The sequence below is a fragment of the Heterocephalus glaber genome, unplaced genomic scaffold, assembly GCF_053883595.1.
Source record: "Heterocephalus glaber isolate CG9 unplaced genomic scaffold, H.glaber_assembly_v1.0 deba00001662, whole genome shotgun sequence".
NCBI lineage: Eukaryota > Metazoa > Chordata > Mammalia > Rodentia > Bathyergidae > Heterocephalus > Heterocephalus glaber.
This window is the reverse complement of record NW_028258403.1, coordinates 14,951,668-14,972,717: the sequence shown is the minus strand read 5'-3', so window position 1 is coordinate 14,972,717 and position 21,050 is coordinate 14,951,668. Positions and strand designations below refer to the sequence as shown.

Here is a 21,050-nt window from a genome sequence, read left to right as displayed (position 1 = left end):
GGAGTGTTTCTCCTCAACTCCTTCAAGTGCCGTATTCTGTATTCATGCTTTATGATGGAGAAGAGGACTAGAGTTCTGTGTCGCCATTGCTCTGTCCCCAGTGGACATGGAGGAGTACTTGAGCAGGGAGGTGTGGAGGAGGCATGTGGAATATGGATGGAAATTATGGATTTGACTGGCTGTCTGAGCCAGGTGGAGAGAAGATGGGAGAGGACCCTACTCGTAGCTTGGGAGCTATCTTAAAGCTTGATTTCTTGGGAGTCAGTCCACAGGCAATAAGTGATCTCAAATCATAGCCTGATGTATTTCTTTTGTGGCCTTGATTAAAAAGTTGGGATCAACAATATTTAGGAGCGTTTACAAAAAAATAGAATTGTTTGCTATTCTCTTAAATCTGAAGCCCTTCACTGCACATGACAGCAAATTCTGTGCTGTTGGTAGCATAGCACACCCTTCAGAGTCCTGATACATGTATACCTGATTGGCTTCGATCATGTGTGTTATAAGCAAGGGTCAAAAGCTGTTTAGTTTGTCAGCCCTGAATTTGCAACTACAAAGAATTTTAGTAGAATTGGATCTGTGGAGGAGAGACATTCTGCAGCCCCAGATAAGGTGACAAATGTGCAGTCATCAACCTTAAAAACAGCCTACATTTGTTATGTATGCACTTAGTGTATCCTGGGCCATGTGCTAAGCATTTTACATGGATTTATTCTGTAGTTTTTATGAGCCCCTTTTTACAGATGAGCAAACTGAGACATAAAGAAATTTCGTTCAGATTCTTCTCTTCTCACGTTATATTCTGTTCAAAGCATGCGCTGTGCAAGACCATCTTTAACTCAAAACAAATCCTTAAAAAGCTGGCTAGTATTTCTGCTTAGCAGCAGGAGGGATCTAGCATTTGTTAGGAAATCAAATTCTAGTTTAAAGGTGATTCAATCAAATTACTTTGAAGTTATGCTACTCACCAATTTTTAAACAATGAATTTTCCTTTATTGCAAATTTTGCAAAGTGAAATGATTAATATTTTAATTTGCTGAGTTAAAATTTGCATAAAATGCCCCTTTACTGTGACTTGTTCAAAATCAAGTCGTACTAGTGAATCTGTCTCCAAAGTCATAAGCAATGTAAAATACACTTCCACAAACATCATGGAGTAATATTTTTTTTCCTTTTTTTGTGGGCCTAGGGATCAAACCCAGGACCTTCCATGCATGCTAGATGAGTGCTGTAGCACTAGCTACACCCCCAGTCCCTGTTTTGATTTATTGGAAGTGTAGTAAGTCTAACCAGAGGGTGGATATATCCCTCTTCCACCTGTGGGCCTGAAAAACGATCACCGTGGCTGAATGGGCACTGAAGGTTGCTGATACCAATCTTGAGAAATGGTTTATACATACAATCAAGTTGTAGTTGATTGCATTCAGGAACATTTTGTTTAGGCATTGGATTGAAAATCCTAGACTTTTATTTTTCAACTTTACCTTTGGATTTGATAAGATACAGTCTTTTTATGTAGTCAGCTTACAGACAACTTTAACACAACCACTGTTTTCTCTCCTACCAGTGACTTTTAGGTGCAGATTTTGATACTAGGATTTGGCTATTACTGTTCTGTCGGTCTGTGTACATTTTCAAACAATACACACATTTCCTGCTTGAATGCAGCTGCATAGGTAGGTGTAGAGCACATATCTCTGGTCTAGAGCCAGCCCCGGAACACCTGTTAGCCCTTCTTCTCCTTTCCTGTGGCTGCAGCACTATGGAGAGACTCTGGGGATGTGGGGGGTGAGGAGCTGGAATGGCGGTGCACAGATGCCATATGGATTCATCAGCATGTCTAAGAATGGAGCAATAAGGACTACACTGTGTGTGCTACTGTAGGTGACACTAATGTGTTATTAAACTTATGTAAATTTCACATATTAATCCAGTCCGGAAGTTTTAGTAAATGAAAGCCTATAATAAAGACGATGTCCTCCTGATATGTGTCATTGTTATTGCTTGGCATGTTTGTTGCATAAGTACTCCTTCTCTGCTCTTTTAACAATAAAGCAGTGAAGTATTTTCTTCCATTAAACACTGTAGAACCCTTCCTAGGCTTGATGAGGCTTAGATAACAACTCCGTTGAAATGATCAGTTTCCTGAGTTTGTTACTGCCCCGTGCACAAATTGGCACAAAAGTGAATGGCTAGTTGTTTATTAGGTGAAGTTTACTTCTCAGTGCATCCTTCGTCTTGTAGTTTTAGACCTTGTTAAAGATTAGCAAGCAGTTAGGAACGTACCCAAGCCAAGACCCATATCCTGTGGCATTCGTTCAGAAAACTCACTGATGCATTGGCCAATGTAGTTGCAACAGGTCCACTGAGGCTCACAATGATTTCCTTCTATTGTTCCAAACTTGGTGCATGTGGCTTCTGCAACTAGGAGAGAGGGTGAATATTGAAAATGATCTCTTAAGCAATGAGATACTTTGCTTATGTTTAGGGGGTTTTGACTTAATAGCAAGTCCTTTAGAATTGTGCTAGCTCTCTTATCTGTTTTATATAAGCAGCAGTTAATAGAGGATGTGCTTTTTTGAAGTATTTTAAAAAAAATATTGTAATCTGGGCTGGAGATTTAGCTCAGTGGTTCTGGCGCCAGCCTCGCAAGCGTACGGTCCCAAGTTCAATTCCCGGTACCCCCCGCCCAAAATATTGTAATCTAAGCTGAGTTCTGACGCGAATAAGCAGTTCAAAATGCCCTGAAGAACCCATTGCTTTTCTGGGGTCGATGTTTAGATTAACTCTTAGCTTTTCTTGGATATTGGAGGCCATGAAACCCAAGCCCTCTTTATAGGGAAGAAACTGAGCCACACAATTAGTTGTAGAGTGAACTAAATGGCAAGCATCCAGTCCACTGACCTTTTCCATAGAATAGAGCTGCTTAAGAGGATAAAGTTATAGTGTTGATGGAATATTTTTCTTTCCAGATGCCAATACTGGGAGAAGGCTGAGATGGTAGGGAGTCCAGCCAGTAGTTGTTTGTGGCCTAAGTGACTTTCATTATTGGCTTAGCGGTGACTCTTATAAACCTAGCTGCTTCTGGGGATGGGTAATTCTCTACTTATTACAGGTGACTTCATTTATCTCTTCCTCTCCAGGTAGGCCCATCATTTCTGTCTGCTGCCAATCACATTTCCCCAAGCCATCCTCTGCTTGTTAGTACCATGAGCTTTTAAAACTTTATTGCAGTTACCTAAAAATTCCACCTTCAGAAAAGTGTTTTACACTAACGTTCTTAAGGAATGACATTGCAATGACAATTTCAAGGTGGGATATGGGTATTGTTAGGTGATGGGGATATAAAGTGTTGAGAGATAGAGTGATAAAAATATTATGATTATTGTAAAGCCAGGTTACCATTCAGCCTTATTCTACTAGTGTGATGCCTAGGTCCATGCTTTCAGGCTACTGTTGACAGTGATAACAGCTACATTAAGGCTGATTTATTGAACTATTAGTGCTTTAGTTTGGGGCTGTACCCAACTGGTCATTTTAGCAGTGAAGCAACCCTGCTATTTATCAGGAAATATTACAACCTGGATTCCCATTGTAGGCTTAAAGGTAGATTTTTTTTTTTTTTTTAAATGGCAGAGCTATTGATCTAGGCAGGATGTGAACTGACTTTATAGAGAAAGAGCCATTCATTGATTTATTCATCAAATTTTCAATGGACATCTTATATGAGTCAAGCACTGTCCTAGGTGGTAAGAATCCATCAGCAACCAGAACAGGCAAAACATTCCCTGCCCTCATTTGATGTTGCCAATTCCAGTGTTTTCTTTGGGCATATAGAAGCCTTTAAAAATATGTTTTAAAATATAGCAGTGTCCTGTAAAGAGAAGAAAAGGCTTTTTGTATTTTGCCCTTTTCCCTATTTTGTCATAATTTTTTCCAGGGATCAACTAGACATTTGTTATTGTCTAATCATAATTATCCAATATTAATTTTCAATGCAATTTTTAAAAATAGCTTTGTTCTCTTCTGTCACCTGGTTGATACAGGTAGCACTTAGACAAAGGAAGCGAACTTCAGATTATCATCTGACTTGATAATTATCAGGCAGGAAGAAGACACGCATTAAGGAACACCTATTGAGATACGCGTGTGTAGCTTTTTCCCTGAAAGGGATTTCCCGCTGTTGTCTGTGCTATCGTGTTAGAGCATAGCTTCTAGCTGACTCTTCTCTCTCTCTTCTGCCCTGTAAGACTGACCTGTTCTTCCTTTTTGATTGCATCTGTCTCTTTGTAAACAAGACAGCATGATTCCACAATTCGGGGCACTTCCTAAACAGGCATCATCCCTAAGCTCCATATTTAGTAATTCTGATTTTGTGGTTCTAGGATAGAAACCCAGAAACTGCTTTTCCAAAAGAAGTATTAAAGAAAGATGTTGGATGTGGTGGCACAAGCCTGTAACCCCAGCACCCTGGGAGACTAAGGCAGGAGGATCACAAGTTTGCCCAGCCTGGGCAACTTAGCAACTTAACAAGACCCTGTCTCAAAAAATAAAAAAACATCTTGGAGATTTAGCTCAGTGCAAAGGCCCTGGGTTCTGTCCTTAGTACTGCTTAAAAAAAAGACAAAAAAAAGGCAGAGTATCTTAATACTTTAAGAAAAACTGCCTAAAATGTTCTAGAATTGTGGGAATATTGAACCACTTTCCACTGGGCTGAACCACAGGGGAAGACTTCCCTATCAATCTTTTTTTTTTTTTTTGGTACCAGGGATCGAACTTGGGACCTTGCGCTTGCGAGGCAGGTGCCGGAACCACTGAGCTAAATCCCTGGCCCTATAAATCTTAATTTATGTGAATCTTTTTTTTCTCCAGTGCTAGAGATCGAACTCAGGACCTTGCGCTTGTGAGGCAGGCGTGGCGCCACTGAGCTAAATCCCAGGCCCAAATCTTGTTTTAATAGTCTGAATGTATGTACTATACATGTAATTAAGAAGTCAGCAGGTATATAAATGTCCCATAGTGAGATAGGCGAAAGAGATGTAAATTCCAAACCTACTAGATATCCAGAACTCGAGTTCCTGTTCTCTAAAATTGAAGAATGAATTCTAGGAACAACAGAGGTTAAGAGTAGGAAAAATTTATTGGGAGAAAGAACGCTTCTGCCTAAGAGAGACAGAAGGGGGACCGGAAAGTGGGTTGCCCACTCACCCCACTTTTCAAAGGTGTTTTATACAGCAAAGCCATGTGGTGAGGTGGGTACAAAGTGGGACAAAAGAATAAGACCCAATGGAAATTTACAAGGTGGGCATGAGGTGGGACAAAACTGTGACCAACCAATAAGATTACAAGTACAGTCACCCAAGTAATAACTGATTAAATGGGGGTCAAATGGGAGAGCAAGGCACATACAAGGAATTTCCCATTTAGAATATCAATCACTGCTGTCTATCTCTAGGGGAAGTAGTGCCTCTTCTTTTTATAATGCTAACCAGTGAATGTGCCTCAATTGTTCTCCATGTTGGTTGGTTCTTTGCTGAATTGGCTCCTGGAGGGCTGGTCCTGTCTTAACTGCACACAAGATATCTAATTAACTTACCTATCTGCAATAATAGCACCCAACAAGACTTACTTCTCTGTTCAACAGTATGAGGTGAAGATTGTATCAGCTTTGTTAACCAGCTTTCTTGGGATTTCTCTATAGGCAATGGTGGCTTGCTATCCAGGAAATGGAACAGGTTATGTTCGCCATGTGGATAACCCTAATGGTGACGGCCGCTGCATCACCTGCATCTACTATCTGAATAAGAACTGGGATGCCAAGGTACTTTGGAATAATGAGAGTATATAGTTGGGTTATGTCATGCAAGGTACAGATAAGGTGGCTGAAGAGTTCAGAAAAAAAGAATGTGTACTTTCCAACTAGGAAAAGAATTCAGATAACTCTCAGGAGAAAGTTTTGAGTTTCTAATAGCCTCGTCTCCCATGATGAATCTTTTGTATTTCTGTTTTATATTTTTCCCTTCCCCTTACCTGTAGAATTAGTAGTAACGTTGATTAGATAAAAAATAATGGATATGAAATTAATTTAGAGGTGGGTAGTTAGGGTGATTATTGGGATGAGGTGGGAGTGATTGATGAAAGGAAAGTAGCTTGATATGAGGATTAAGAATCAGTTTTTTAAGTCTAATTCAGGGCTGATATGACTCACAGTATAGAATATGATGTACACTTCTCCCTTCCAGCAACAACATTTAAGAGAATGCTGCAGAAATAGAACTGTGGGATATAAAACCATCTCCCAGAAAGATTTCCCACACAGTCCTCTTTCTCAGGGTGATACATCTTAGTGGTGGCTGATTGCCATGGCTTACTATGGTTTGTGAATACCAAAGGCCTTGTGGCTTATTTTTGTATTAAGGAGCATATAGATAGTGATACAAAGTCTGGTTCCACACTAATAAACATTTGTCTGGACTTTGTATGTTCTCTGAAAGTTGTGAATGATTTAGGAGTCAAGCTTATTTGGCTTTTGAACCTTGTGCATCTACATTTCCTGTTCATTAGGGTAGACTCTGGCTGTCATAAAGCAATGATGTTTTATCTGGGGTCAGAAAACGAGACCTGGGAAACGAGTGAATCAGTGGAAAAGCTTATCTCTTGTTTGGTAACATGACTAGAATACACCCATTGTTCTCTTTTAAAATCCTTAGGGACGCTATAATGGGCAAAGTTATCAGGTCAGTAACAGTAAATTACAAAGTATGAAATCAACAAATATTTGAGTTCCTGCTAGTGTCAGCCATTGAGCTGTGGGGAAATATTGATATATGAGGCCTGGATTCAACCACGAATATAGTTATTCTGGCAGGACAGACTGGGTATACTAAAAAAAAAAAAGTAGTTCAAAAGAGTGATATGTCATAAAAGGTACCAATAAGGTGAGGTCTGAGAGTTTAGAAAAAAGAGCATATAATGTTCAACTAACAAGATCAGATAGGAGTGAGTGTTCAGAAGAAAGCTGTAAAATTTTTTTTTTGGTACCGGGGTTGTTGCACTTGTGAGGCACCACTGAGCTAAATCCCTGGCCCATAAAGCTGTAAATTCTAATTGAAGGGTAAGTTATACGTGATGAGCATCTTAGGAAGCTGTTAAGTAGAACCACATAAAATTGCTAGTTTGTTGTTTTTTTTTTTAGTTCAAAACCAAATATTGCCAATTCTGTATAATGCAGTCTAGTAGTATACTTCTGTGTCCATGGGCTTCATGATTGTGGGAATGGGAAGGCTTTGTTTGATAAAGTGAATAAGGAGATATCTCTAGTTAAGTTGGAAATAAAATTGAGTACAAAATATGAAATTGAAGTGAAGATTTGAGGGTAAAGCACACTTGGAGTGGAGGTTACAAGGTGGTATTGTTTCCAGATGAGGTCAAAGTATCCTTGTTGGCAAACTGTCTGTGAAGTAAGTAATCTACCTTTTTTTGGTCCTCAGCTGCATGGCGGGGTCCTGCGAATATTTCCAGAAGGGAAATCATTCATTGCAGATGTGGAGCCCATTTTTGACAGACTCTTGTTCTTCTGGTCAGACCGCAGGAACCCACATGAAGTCCAGCCTTCCTATGCAACCAGGTAATAGCGTGGGCCATGATTCCTCCTTGAGGGATTCTTATACAAACCCCAATTCCCAGAGAACCCTGGACTTGTGTCTTGTGTATGTCGGGGGCTGATCACACCCTGAAGGTGGTAGACAGACTTATTTGGGGTGACAAAAAAATAAAGGGGATATTTTGGAGTTTTGGTTTGTAAATCTAACTTCAGTTTGAAATAATTATTAACAAATTTTTTTCTGGTAAGTGAGCATATTGGGTTGCAGATTTCTCAGAGTGTTTTTCTCTTCTCTCCTTTCCTCCCTCCTTTAAAAAAAGTCAAATGTTAAACTACCTCTAGAGAAGGTTATCTATCACATATTTGGAATTCTGTGTGGTTAACTTTAGATGAATTTATAGATTGTCAGTTGCAAGTGGATAAAGAACCTTGAGAAAAGAAAGAGGAATTTATTCTGATTTCTTTTCCTTATTTACCTGTCTTAATTTCTTTTCTCGTTTTTTTTGGGAACAAAATACCTAACACCCAAAGTTAAAGGAAGAAAGGTTTATTTCAGATCACAGTTTGTAGAGGCTTCAGTTTGTAGAGGCTTCAGTTTGTAATTGGTTGGCTCCAAGGCAGAGTGCATGCCAGAGGGGTATTGCAGAGCAGAAGACAAGCAGTAGCAACAATAAGCCACAAGCGGCAGGACCACTGCTCTTTTTGTGCCTTATATCTTACCCAGGCTACCTGCCCTTAGGGTGGGTAGCATTCACACCGTTAATCCTAGCATCAAACTGTGAATCAATCCCAGCATCTTGTCCTTGATCACAGCAGCACAAACCCTGGCTCCAGCCACCTTCAAAGAGCCCCACCTATGGCCACATGAGGCTTGAGGGGACATCTAGATAGAAGCCATAACATTACCCTTTCATTAGCTTAAAATTGGCTTGGGCTAGTTGTATCCAGGTCTTAATAATTAGATATTTGATTTGTTTTTATAGAATGTAAGTATGAAGATTTTCAGAGTAACTGAGCAACTTAGTATTCCTTAATATTAATCTAGGAGTTTTTGATAAAAATCTTAAATTCTTGTTCTGCCTCTTATTTGCCTTTGTCTTATGGCCTAATCTCTAAACCAGGCAGTACTGGAATAATGCGGAGTACAACTTGTACCAAGTATAGCACTTAAAGGTCAGGGGAAAGGGCTTTGGTAGGATGATCATTAAACCTTAACCAACCTAATCTGATTAAAACTCACATGTATCCCCCTCCAGAAATCACCCATCTGAGCCCTAGAGTTAAATATTAATGCCGAATTGGAATGTGCTCTAGATGAGCAGGTAACCACATCTACCACCGAAGTGCTTGTGGCTTGTTTTATGGGGCACAATATTTGGACCCTGTCTTTTGTGGCAGAATTCTCTGGTTATTTCATAATCCCACAGTGAGTGACTTTACAGAAAAAAAATTAGCAAATGTTGATGGAAAGCCCTCATCCTTGGAGGAGGGTGATCAAGTGCTATAGAAATCATTATGGTTATAATAATTATAAAGGGAAACTTTTTAAAAACATGAACATGAAATGGCCCCTCTTTCATCCTGTCTCATGGATAGGATAAAGCAGATTAATAAGCAGATTAATTGGAATATAGTAGAAAGCTTGAGGGCATCATTATTCATTGCATTTTTGCTTCTATATCCAAAACTAAAGAAAGCACTCCAAGAGTTTTAAGCATCCTGTGACTTAAATAAATTATTCTTCAAATGTGATCTCCTTTCCTCTGTTGTTTCCCTACCACCTTGAGTCTCTGTCTTTAGCAGGATGACTCCCTTTTAGTTTTTTCTCTGTTGGGTACTTTAACTTGTTGCGTTATCTGTTAAATCACTTGTCCTCCCTGCTAGAGCCTGAGGTTCTTGAGGAAGCTCTGTTGAAGGAATCGTTTGAATTCTCAGTGCCCAGGATAATGCCTGGCACATACTTGGAAATCCTGTTGTGTTTTATTGCATTTTAAACAGAATTGAAACCAGATAAATAAATTTAAATTAAAATTGGGATGAACTTCTAAAAATAGGTAAAACTTTAAATGTTGGATTTCCAAGTGACTTTTTGGGAAACTCATAGTAAACTGGCTTTTTTTTGTGGTACTCATTTTTTCTTATACCTACTTATCCTTCACAGATATGCCATGACTGTTTGGTACTTTGATGCTGAAGAAAGGGCAGAAGCCAAGAAGAAATTCAGGAATTTAACTAGTATGTATCTGATATTTTTGATTAAGTTAATCCATGACCTTTATTTGACTTTATGTATTTTATAATATACTCTGTTTAGTCACAGTTGTGGCTTAGTTTCATATATGATGATTTTTTTTTATGATGACATTTTGATGGGCTTAATCTTGAAACTTTGGCCTTAGCACCCTTGGAAAAATCAGAAAAAATACAAAGAGCATCCCTTCTGTGTACTCTCCAATTATGTGATGGTTTTTAATGGATGTAAATAATTACCTGTAATCATTAATGTTAACTAGTCACATGCTAAATTTTGTTCATGATTTTGGCACTTTACAAAGAAAATATAAAGAATCAGCTATAATGACTAACAGTGCAGGACTGTGACTCAATTTAAAAGCAGGGCTTATGCAATATTATATCAGTCATTGTTAACTAGAGAAATGGATATAATAATACAAGATATACAAATATATAAGAATTTACAAGACTGGCTTACAGTGGCCACCCACAGAATCAGATGAGGAAGAGTGCAGAAGGTCTGTCTGCAGACTGGAGAGCACAGTGTTCAGTCAAAGGTTGGGAGCTCACTGCAATGTCCTGTGCGAGTCTGTATCAGGAGGCCAATGAGTCTGGGATGGAAGGCTGAAGAGTCTATGCCACAGGGCTGAAGGATCTGTGCTGGAACCTGAAGAGTCTGCACTGGAAACCAGGAGATGATGTCCAAGGTGAAGGCAAAGACTGGAGCTCCTCTGAAGAAATAAGATCTGTCCTTCTTCATGTCCCCTTTATACTACCCAGGCGACAAGCCACTCTAGGGTGGGTCTTCCACACCCACCCTAGAATTGCTAAGCCAGTTTAGTTGAGCTCCTCTTACTCAAGTTGACACAATCAGTCAACTATTATAAATATAAACTGAATGTGACTTAGTTCCATTCCTGTTTTCTCCAACCAGTATGGTAAGGCAGCATTTCCCCAAATATGTTGTACTAAAACACTAATCCTGCCAGGTTGGCTTATAAAAAGGTAAAGTGCTGGCCCCCAAAATGTGGGAAATACTGTACACTGTATCCTTCTCTTGAACAGTAACAGTGCTCCTTAGCTAGGCTCTAAGAAGTCTTGCGGAGGGGGCTGCATATGTAGCTCAGTAGTAGAGCATTTGCCTGGTATGTGCAAGGTCCTAGATACAATCACTAGCATTGCCGAAGAACAAAACAAAACAAAATCTTGCAATGAAGAAATGTTTGTAACATTGCCTAGCCCATGACGCATTGGGACTGTACACCTATGAAGCACTAAAGAGGACATTTTTTATGAAGCTCTGTTGGGAGGTTTAATTTGATTTATAAAATGAGAAATGTTTACTGAGTATTATATTTGTGACATAAAATTCACCAGATTTGACTTCTTACCCTCTTTATTCTCTTTTCTCTTCCCAACCCAGGGAAAACTGAATCTGCCCTCGCTGAAGACTGAATGTGCTCTGAAATCTGATGGCCTCCTTCATTTTGGGATCAGCTGAATTCTCTGTAAGAATTGAGATCTAAAGATGGCCTCTTCAGTGACCATAAATTACTCCCTACTGCTTGCATCATTTGCATCCCTGTATTGTGTGTGGTACTTCTTGTTTTCATGCCAGGACTGCATTGACCTACAGACACTCTCTTTGCCAGACTTGAACTCACTTGCTAACTCCAGAAATGCCTGCAGACATCTTCGTTGGTCATTGGTTAAGGATAGATTTGGTGATGTTGGCTATCAAAGCAAGAGCACAGGAGTGAACCTTACCTGCACTTTATGTATTCTTCCTGATTCGAAATGAGGAGGTTTGCAAAGAAAAAAACATTGGTGACAGAAGCATCATTGAAGCTTGAAAAGCAGAAAACTGAAATTTGTGTCATCTGGACAATTTCCAGATGTTGTTATTCCAGGGCTATTGGGGTTTCTGAGAATTACCACAACATAACATTATTACTTTTAGAAAGGCTGCTGTCATAGTGATCAAATTATAAGTGTCCCATGAGGTAGACACTCCTTTTTCCTTTCCCACTACTTGGACTTTCTGCCTCAGGCCCATTTTCTTGAAAATGATTTTCTGATTGAGAATGACATCACCACTTATTCTTTATGTTCACTTTTTACTGGGAGACTCTTAAGAGGCTAAAATTCAGATATTAGTTGTTTTGGTTGCTTTGTTGGAATTTGAATTTAAATCAGAGGGACAGAAAACTACCTGATAGTTTAGTGTCAGGCTCTGGTAACAGTGTGGACAAATCCAGGTCTGCTGACATACAATAAACGTGTGCATCATGAAAACTTTGAGAGAGAAGATGGAGTTGTAAATGTAGCTGTCCCCATTTTTTCAGTATTCCTTTTTAACAAGCTCACCTTTCTTTAACAACAACAACAACAAAAATAAGGTGCTATGTTTTAAAAAGGAAATGGAAATAAAAAATTATCAAAGATGTTTGAGTTCTTCTGCATGGTCTATCCTATCAGCTTTTCCTCAGCTGACTTGACTCTTCAGATCCTCTGTGATTGGCAGTATGGCAAGAATCATGGAATTTTCTAGAACTGTGGGAGGTTCTGCTTTGTGCTCTACTACTGCAGTAGGCAAATTTCACCACATTGAGAACTCTATTGAGTGAGCATCTATTTTATGGAAGTTACCTTCCTTTCAACTCTACTTTCATATTTTTTAAATCCCTTCAGTTTCCTCTTGAAAATCCTGTGAACGTAAAGAGCCAGAAATGTTTTCTTTTGTCATGTATGGAAATATAGACTTTCCAATAAAGAAGTTTATTTTCTCCTTTTATGGTTTTGGAAAATTTTCAGATAAGCCCTGTTGTCATTCTTTCTCACAACTGGTCTATCTTGTTTTGTAGTAGTTCTTTTTACCTTCTAAATAACTTACTATGTAATTTACTTATTTATTATGTTTATTGTCTTATATCCTTCCTCTAGCATATAAGCACAATGAAGACAGGGACTTTGTATGTTTTTAAGCAATACAATATATTTCCAACACCTAAAATAGTACCTGGTGCATAGTAAGGGCTCAGTAAATACTTGTTGAATAAATTCAACCTCTTTTGTTAGCATTGAATGGTTTGAGTTATTTTCTTGTCTTTGACAGAAAGGGCTTGCTAGCATTTTTACACACATCTTCCTATCATTGTTGACTTATACATTAGGCTAAGTTTTTGAAAGTTTTGATTATAGTGTCATTTCATATTTATTTATATATGAAAAAGTCATTCATTGACCATGAATCTAAAAATTGAGCACATAATATTTCTGCCTTTTTGTATTTTGGGACTAGGAGTAACAGAAGAGTAGCTTCAGATAGATAGAGTACTATCCTTTGGGACATTCCTCTTTCACAATAGTTTGTTTTTGTTTGTTTGTTTGTTTGTTTTCATACTGGGGATCAAACTTGGGACCTTGAGCTTGGGAGGCAGGCAGTGGAACCACTGAGCTAAATCCTCAGCCCACAATAGTGTTTGAAACATTCAGAAAGAAAGAAGGAAGCTTGTTTATGAGGAATTTTATATTGCATAAAATTACAACTTTTTTCCATGATTACTAATGTCATAAAAATGATAGTGATAATATTCTAGAGAAATATGTAGTTCCAATGGCATGTCTTGCATTTTGTTACCCATTTTAGTCAATATTTTGACTTGCCAAGAGATCTAACCTTTTAGGTTTCGCTTATTCCTTCTACACAATGGTCTTTTAAACTAAGAAGCTACATAAAAATTACTTTTTCATATACACTGTTTTCATGGCTGAATTTGAGTCATGCAAGATTAAGCTGGAAAATACAACTTTAATACTGAGTATCTGCCTTTTGGTCCTGTCTTTGACAGGGGGAGGACTTGGCCCTGTTGAAGAAACATTATTTGGCAAATAATCTGATCAATTTCATTTATATTCCTGGCAATGAAATGTTAAGAGCCTACCTCACCGTTACATCATCCACATAGCGCAGAGTCCTTGATAGGAGATTAGATTTTGGACCAAAGATCCAATTTCATGAAAATAAAAAGTCTTTCCTAAGTGCATTAAATAGATCTCTAGTAGAGTAGTTAATACCAATTAAATACTGGGCTGTCTGAATCATAAGTTATCCATTCAGGCATGATTTTGTTTTTCTTTAAATAACTGCGTTTTTAGAGACTAGTTCATCTTAATTTCTTTTGGCCATCTAGTCTTGAAATTTCCTGTGTTGTTTTAGAGAGCAATGATGGGAAATGCCATGATGGGTCAGCAGTTTGTGTAAGACAGGAGGTAATATGTCAGGTACCTTTGCATTTGATCAGCCATGAGGACAAACACAAAGCATATTCTTACTGAAGTTATTTTAAATAGAATATAAAATTGATTTAGCTTCTCTTTGCATCTTTTGAAGGGCATAAAAAGAATACTGGTTAGTGATGTGGGTTAGAGACTTATTAGAACAGAAGGAAATACACTGTTCTCTTCAAAATAAAGCTTACATCTGTACTCTGTTTGGTACTATATGCTAGTTTATATTAAAGATGCAGTCTACCCAATCTATCCCCATCTAGATGTGCTTTTTAACATGTTACTTCTCACTGTTGAAAAGTTAGTTCCATTGAGATGCTGAATTTAACATAGTGTATCTCCTTTACATTTGCAAGGTTGCAAGGTCAGGGATAGAGGTTAAAGAGTCATGATGTACAGAAGCTGAGAACAATGGGTAAGTTGACTCAGTACTCAGAGAATACCTATATGCCGGGTCTGTGCTACGTGCTCTCATATGTTTATTCTTTGTGACCACTGGGCAACAGCTCTTCCTCTTTCACAGCTAAGGAAACTTAGTGCTTAGGTGGCTTGTCCAAAGTTAAGCAGTGATGGAGTAGTACATGAGGATTTGATTCAAAGACTTCCAGCTCCTGGGTATTTGTTGTCTTTGGTATCTCCTTCCTGCAGAGCAGATGCCAAACAAAAGAGGAAAAGTGAGTGGAGTTGGGAGAGGCAGAACTATAAATGCTGCTGCTTGATATTTTTACATACTGTTATGATTACTAACAAGGATGTCATGCCCAGCATCCTAAAGGAGCACCACTTATTCAATTAAAAAATTGCATAAGCAGAAAGCATCAGCTTCATAGTTGAATTTTCTCTTGACTTTGAAATGGGATCTTCCTGCAAGTCTCATAGAGTCATGGGTGAACTTTGGGTTACATTCAACATTGGCCTCTTGGGCTCATTCTGGGCATGAGCTAGTTGAGGTGCACTCTCACCTGTATATCAGGGCATATGGACCATTTGGAATGGCAAACATTGGGCTTTCCTGGGTACAGTTTCGAGCTCTCTCATCAGGCCACAGCTCTGGGACACTTAATATGTAAGCTGCCACCCTTGAGTTCCTATGTCAGATGTGCTCTATGGGGAGGAAAGGAAACATTTTTTTGGGTACACCTAACTTCCACCTTGGACTTGAGACAGAGCTCACATGTCTGAGGATACACCATCTGATAATGGAGTAGAGTACTTTTGTCACCTCTGAGTGACACTGGACATTTACACTTGTAATTCTTAAAGGCACGTGGGCTACCTCTGTTTAACCTTTTCAAGGTTGGCTACAAATGGTACCATCATAATTTCTTTAAAACACACAGCTTTTTGGGTTCCTTAAATAGTGTGAAACACCACTAGTGTTGACAGAGGATCACATTTCTTTCTTGTTTGATTGGTCTTTGAATTTAACACTCAGGAAAAGTCAGCTTTTCTGGAAGTAGTGGCTGCTTAGGTTTCTGAGTGCCAAAATTGCCCAGAAAATTTATAAAGGCCATTTAAAAAAATTCTCGTAGGGAATAGCTGTTGTGCCTTATTGACACAATTTTGGAAACAGATTTAAGAGCAGTCAAGTGAAATTATTTTAGGAGTGGACAGATTTTGGGTCATTAAAAAGTAATTTAATAGTCCTTTTTTTGGTGCCCATTTCTTGAATGAAACCTGCTTGTCCCTTATGACTGGTGCTTGGTATATGTGGAAGTAAAAGGTGACTTGGGATTAGGGAGTAGAAGGAACATTTGTCATTTGAAGGCTTCTGGAGAAATGGGACTTACGAGGTCTGGATGTGGTTTGTACATTTTGAAGACAGCTTTGGGAGTAGCTCAAGTTTATGGTCTCAGAGTGTGGGGAAGCAGCTCCTAGCAAGCCTCTTCAGCACCAGAGCAGGGGCTGGGTGCCCATGGGGGAGCAGTAGCAAGTGGAGGTGAAGGTGAAACTTAAATATTCACCAACTATCTGGATTTTGAAATTTTTATTGGGGACCAGATTACCAGACAAAATGCTGGGAAGTAGGCTTTTCCCAAGAACTTTTCTGTAGCCATTTTTTTCATTTTTGAAAAGGTAATACATGCAACATGAGAAAAATGCAATCAGCCTGAACAGACAAAAGAAGAAAAAAATGTCTCTTTCCCTCAGAAACAATGTCGCTGCCAGTTTCTTGCATCTCTCCAGGGGTTTCAGCCTCACAGTGGTGCCTGGTGATCCTGGAAAGTCAGCACCTCAAATGTCCTCCTCCAGCACGTTTGGCACGTTTGCTTAGTCATTTCCTCCTATTTTTATGCTTATTCATCCTGTGGCTGTGTTCTCCTTGACATGCCTATTTTTTTTTTCCACCCTCCTGTGGGGAAAGATAACATTCTCAGTACTTAATTCTCATCTGATAAGTTTTATTTTTAACCAACCCCTGCATCCTTTTGCTTATTTCCATAGCCCACACACTTCTCAGCCTTCTCTGGCTTTCCCAGAAGGTACGATCAGCACAGAGGGTTATGCTGTGGCCTGCCTGGGCTTTTCTGACTGGGAGCTGGAAACCCAGCTTGGCCCCCAATACCTGGAGGCTTTGTCCTGTGCATGCCTGTGCTGTTTTTAGCCTGCTTCAGCCTGGATCATTTACTCCTACCTCCTGCTTCCCCTCTAGGCTGCTTGTAAATTTCCTTTTGTCAGTAAATTTATGTTATCTTGATGAGGGACACCCACTGTAAAAAAAAAAGACAGCTGTAACTTGCAATGATTAGCATGGCCCAGTCTCCTAACAGCAGTGGCCTTGCAGCCACTAAAACTTCCACAGTGTGACAACTGTGTCTGGAGTTTACACGATGATGTTTGGATTAAGATTTAAGCAAAGTAGCCAGTTGCTCACCCAAGTGGAGGGAAAATGTATTTGGTTTTGTTTTGTCTTGTCATATGATCTCTAACCATGTCTTTCCCAGACAAATATGTTGGGAATAAACTTAACTACTTAAGTATATATACATTCTTTTTTTTCCTCCCCCTTTTAGTCTTTGACCCACCACTCCCCTTCCCCCAAAATGACCAAATATGGTTATGGTTGCAACTTTTCCAAGGAATGCTTGAGTGAGGAGGAAGTTTTTAACCTGGAGAAGGGCGCTGGGGCATGCAGGGGCTGGCTGCGTTCCCCAGAGAGAGGGGTGTGCATGGGAATCTGCTCATGACTTGAGCTTCATAGCTTTGACCTTCATTTTGTTCTCAATGGACTAACTGTCCCTCAGGCCTCACTTAGCTCTGTCATTTATCATCCATATATAATCACTAAGCATTTCTATAACAATGTAATAGGGACTTGGAAACAAAAGTTGTTTAAACACCCAGATCTGTGATACACCTTTATAGGCTGAATGTCTTATCAAAAGACTAAAGAACATTACTGATGAAATTTACACACCTTATCATGGTGTGCCAACAGAGAATCAGTGGCTTTTATTGGGCTATTTAGGTCTTTTTCTCCTAGCAGGAGACATACACAGGTCAGGTAACGATTGTTCATTTCCTAGGGCTCTGCTTGATGTGATATAAGAAACTTCAAAGGTTAAGGGTAAAGCTCAGACCACTTGTCTAGCATCCACAAGGTCCTGGGTTTGATCCTCAACACTGTAAAAAAAAGTTTCAAGAATCTTGCCCCCCCCCCCCCCCCCCCGCCATATCTTGCTGGTCCCCAATGGTAGTACCTGACTTGAATCTCCATTTTTTAAATCAGGGAAATGTTATTATATATATATATTTTTTTTCTTTGGTACTGGGGATCGAACTCAGGTCCTTGCACTTGCAAGGCAGGCTGTAGAACCACTGAGCTAAATCCCCAGCCCTAAATTTATTCATAGACTCTAGAGTCATTAGCAATTCAGAGTTTGGGGTCAGGTCTCAGTATATGAACTTACTTCATCTCCTTGGTCTTGCATAGGGGCACTATCTTTCTTTCATTGCTATAATGAAATACCTGAAGCAGGCTAACTTTAGAAACAAAGGGGGTTTGCTTGGCTCACAGTTTTGGAGGCTAAAATTCCAAGATCAGACAGCCCCATTGGTTTAGCCTCTGGTGAGGACCTAATGAATGATGGCCTCAGGGCAGGTATCTGTGCAAGAGTGAGAGATCACATCACCCGACAGGAAGCCAAAGAGTTGCCTCTGTCAGGCTCCCATTTTTATACTCACTCACTCTAAGGAACTCAGTTTGGGATACTGGGATTCCCTTCCAAGGGCAGCCCCCAGTGACCTCCCACTGCGCCCACCTCTTAAAGTTCCCAACACATCCCATATCCTCATAGGAGGAAGCAAGCTTCTATCATGAAGCTTGGTGACAAACCATGTCCAACCCATATCCAAACCATAGCAGGAACTTTTACTTTTTCAATCTCTGTTAGAAACAAGCAAATTTAGCTTGTGGAGGCCTTCACTAAGAGGCAGTGTCCTTGAATTCCCCTCTCTCTTGTCATAGTTCTGCTTTGTTGGCAGCCACTTGAACAGTGAATGCCTGGGGCCTTGGCTGTGGATGAGGGGCTAGGGCAGGTCCCCACTCCTGACCCTGCTGCTCTTGCCAGTCTCATCCCTCAGGTTGGGTTTCTAGTTTGTGTTAAGCTGGAAGGAGAATGACCTTAGGTATTGTCAGCTCCACCTTGCTTATTATTAGCAAGTGAGGGGTGATATGATACTACTGACTTCAGATGCTAGGAAGAGCCTGAGGTTGCTGCCACTGCCAATTTGGAACAAAACAAACAGAAATAAAAGAACTAAGAAAGGCCTACCTTCTAAGGAGACAATGTCTAGGTATTTGGTTTCTTCCCAGACATCTCTCGTATCTTTTGAGAATGCAAGGGAGACATTTTCTCTAATTGTAAATGTGGAGTAGACTTGCCATTCTGAGGACTTGGAGTGGTGAAAGTCAATCCTGTATTGTGGGTATAGGCGGAAAGCAGTGAACCTTTGAAATAGGCCTTAGCTTACCAGCTGTGTGATCTTGGGTAAATTCCTTACCCTCTCTGTGCCTCAGCTTTTTTGCCTATAAAATAAGGCAAATAATAAATTCCCTAAAGGCACTATGAGTGAATATTTGTGGAGTGTTCACAACAGTGCCTGTCATAGTGCCATGTCAATGGGTGTCATATTCATGTTTGTTAAATAAACATAAAACTGAGATTACCTACTGCCAGTGGTAGAAAAGGTGAGTATCTTATCTCCACAGTCAAATGATGGAAAATGCCAATTTGCCTCTTTGTGTGTAACCTGACTGTTGATTAGGTTCAGCATTTACACCTAAGCTCTGACAGCACACAGTGTAGAATGTAGGTTTTGGTCAGTGCTAGGCACTGCCCAAAGCCTAGGGCCCAGAAGGGATACAGAGGGTTGCCTTGTTGGTAGCAGCTGAAGGCACCGTCCTTGCCTCCCAAGGTGGATCTGCTTCCAAGGGTCCCCTTACCCCTTGTCAAAGTGCACTGGGTGAATGAGTAATACCTGACCCACTTGAGCACTTAAGAGCTATACAGATCTGATCATGTCTCTAAAATCCACATGAGAGCCTGGCCTTGGCAATGACCTATACAAACGAAAGTCATGTTATGAAGTTTCATCTTCTAGAGAATAATTATATGATGGCCATTTCTTTTCTCTATTAGATTATAGCCAGTTGCCCCTTAAAAAAAAGAGAGAGAGAAAAGAAAAGAACTATGAATTTACTGAGGTCCTAATGTTTCCCCCCAATCACAGCCATGGGTTTTCCCCCACCCCCATTAGTGTGCTGCAGAGGTAGAGATCATCACAAAACAACAATTTCAAGGCTGCAAAGCAGAGACATTGGTGACATTTAACCATCTGTAAGGGCTGAGCCCTTTCGCAGCTGCTACTCCTATTCTGAACAAATAACTGAGCTCAGGCTTGAAGCAATCCTTAAAGGTCAGCATGTTCCTTTCTAAGAAGCTCAGCTCCCTCCCTTTTCTTACCAGGTGTGCCTTTTTCTGCAAAACCATATCATTACATTGCAATCAGACTAGCTGTGTGTGCTGCCCAAGGGATAGGAAGTGAGGTAATATAAGTGTCCAGGGCCTAGGTGCATGAGCTATTTCTTGCTGCAGTATTTGCAAGCTTGGAAAAGATGCAGCTCCGACATGAGGTAAGGACACTTGTTTTTGACAGCCTTGGCTAAGTGGGCCACTGTTTTTGGGTTTTGACAGCCTTGGCTAAGTGGGCCACTTTTGGTACGATAAACAATACACATGGGCAGGGACTGCTGCAGGTAGCTCAGCACAACTCTCAGAGTGTGTGTCTGTGAGAGGTTGGTGATTTGTGTACATGCCAAGAGGTGGAGCTCAGGATGTTTGGGTCTGACACTGTCTTGATTAATCACCAGTACTTCACAGCAGCTTGGTGGATAAAAGGAGGCAACATGCTATATTGGAAACATGTAGATTGATCTGGAGTTAAACCTGCTTTCAGCTCCAGTTTAGCTGTTTCTAACTCCACAGCCTGTGCAGATTACCTAACTTCTATGTACCTCAGTTTCTTCCTCTGTGACCTCGTCCCCAGTCCCTTTAATGATTACATAATAACCCACTTGCAAAAATCTTTTTGGCCTCATGAATCTGGGCTCTGCCGGCTTGAAGGTTTTAGGATGAAAGAACAAATGCTTCTGCCAGGAGGCATAGTACTTCTGTTGAGTTGAGATGCTGAGAGAACCATTTATCGTTTCAGGAGTCACTACCAAGTCAATGGGCAAAAATGAATTACAGTGATTAAATCCAGTGAGCTGGAGTGACGATGAAATTGTCAAGGGAGAGTTAGGGCACTGCTACTCAAGGAAGATTTAGAGTAATATAGGTTGAAGATATTAGCGTTTTACCCAGGGTCCACCCTCAGGTGAATTCACTGTAGCTCTAGATACACTACCCAGGTGGCACT

The 21,050-nt window shown here is 40.0% G+C and overlaps 1 protein-coding gene across 1 annotated transcript in view; it reads left to right on the top strand.

Annotated features, from left to right (window-relative positions):
- The window catches only part of Egln3 (egl-9 family hypoxia inducible factor 3), a 28,136-nt gene extending 15,479 nt beyond the window's left edge, over positions 1-12,657 (top strand). Inside the window, exons 2-5 of the mRNA XM_004867577.4 lie at positions 5,703-5,822; positions 7,492-7,628; positions 9,766-9,839; positions 11,263-12,657. Of these exons, the coding sequence (XP_004867634.1) occupies positions 5,703-5,822; positions 7,492-7,628; positions 9,766-9,839; positions 11,263-11,294 (363 nt within the window). The 3' untranslated portion in view covers positions 11,295-12,657. The remainder of the gene's footprint in view (positions 1-5,702; positions 5,823-7,491; positions 7,629-9,765; positions 9,840-11,262) is intronic.
- The last annotated feature ends 8,393 nt before the right edge of the window (positions 12,658-21,050 follow it).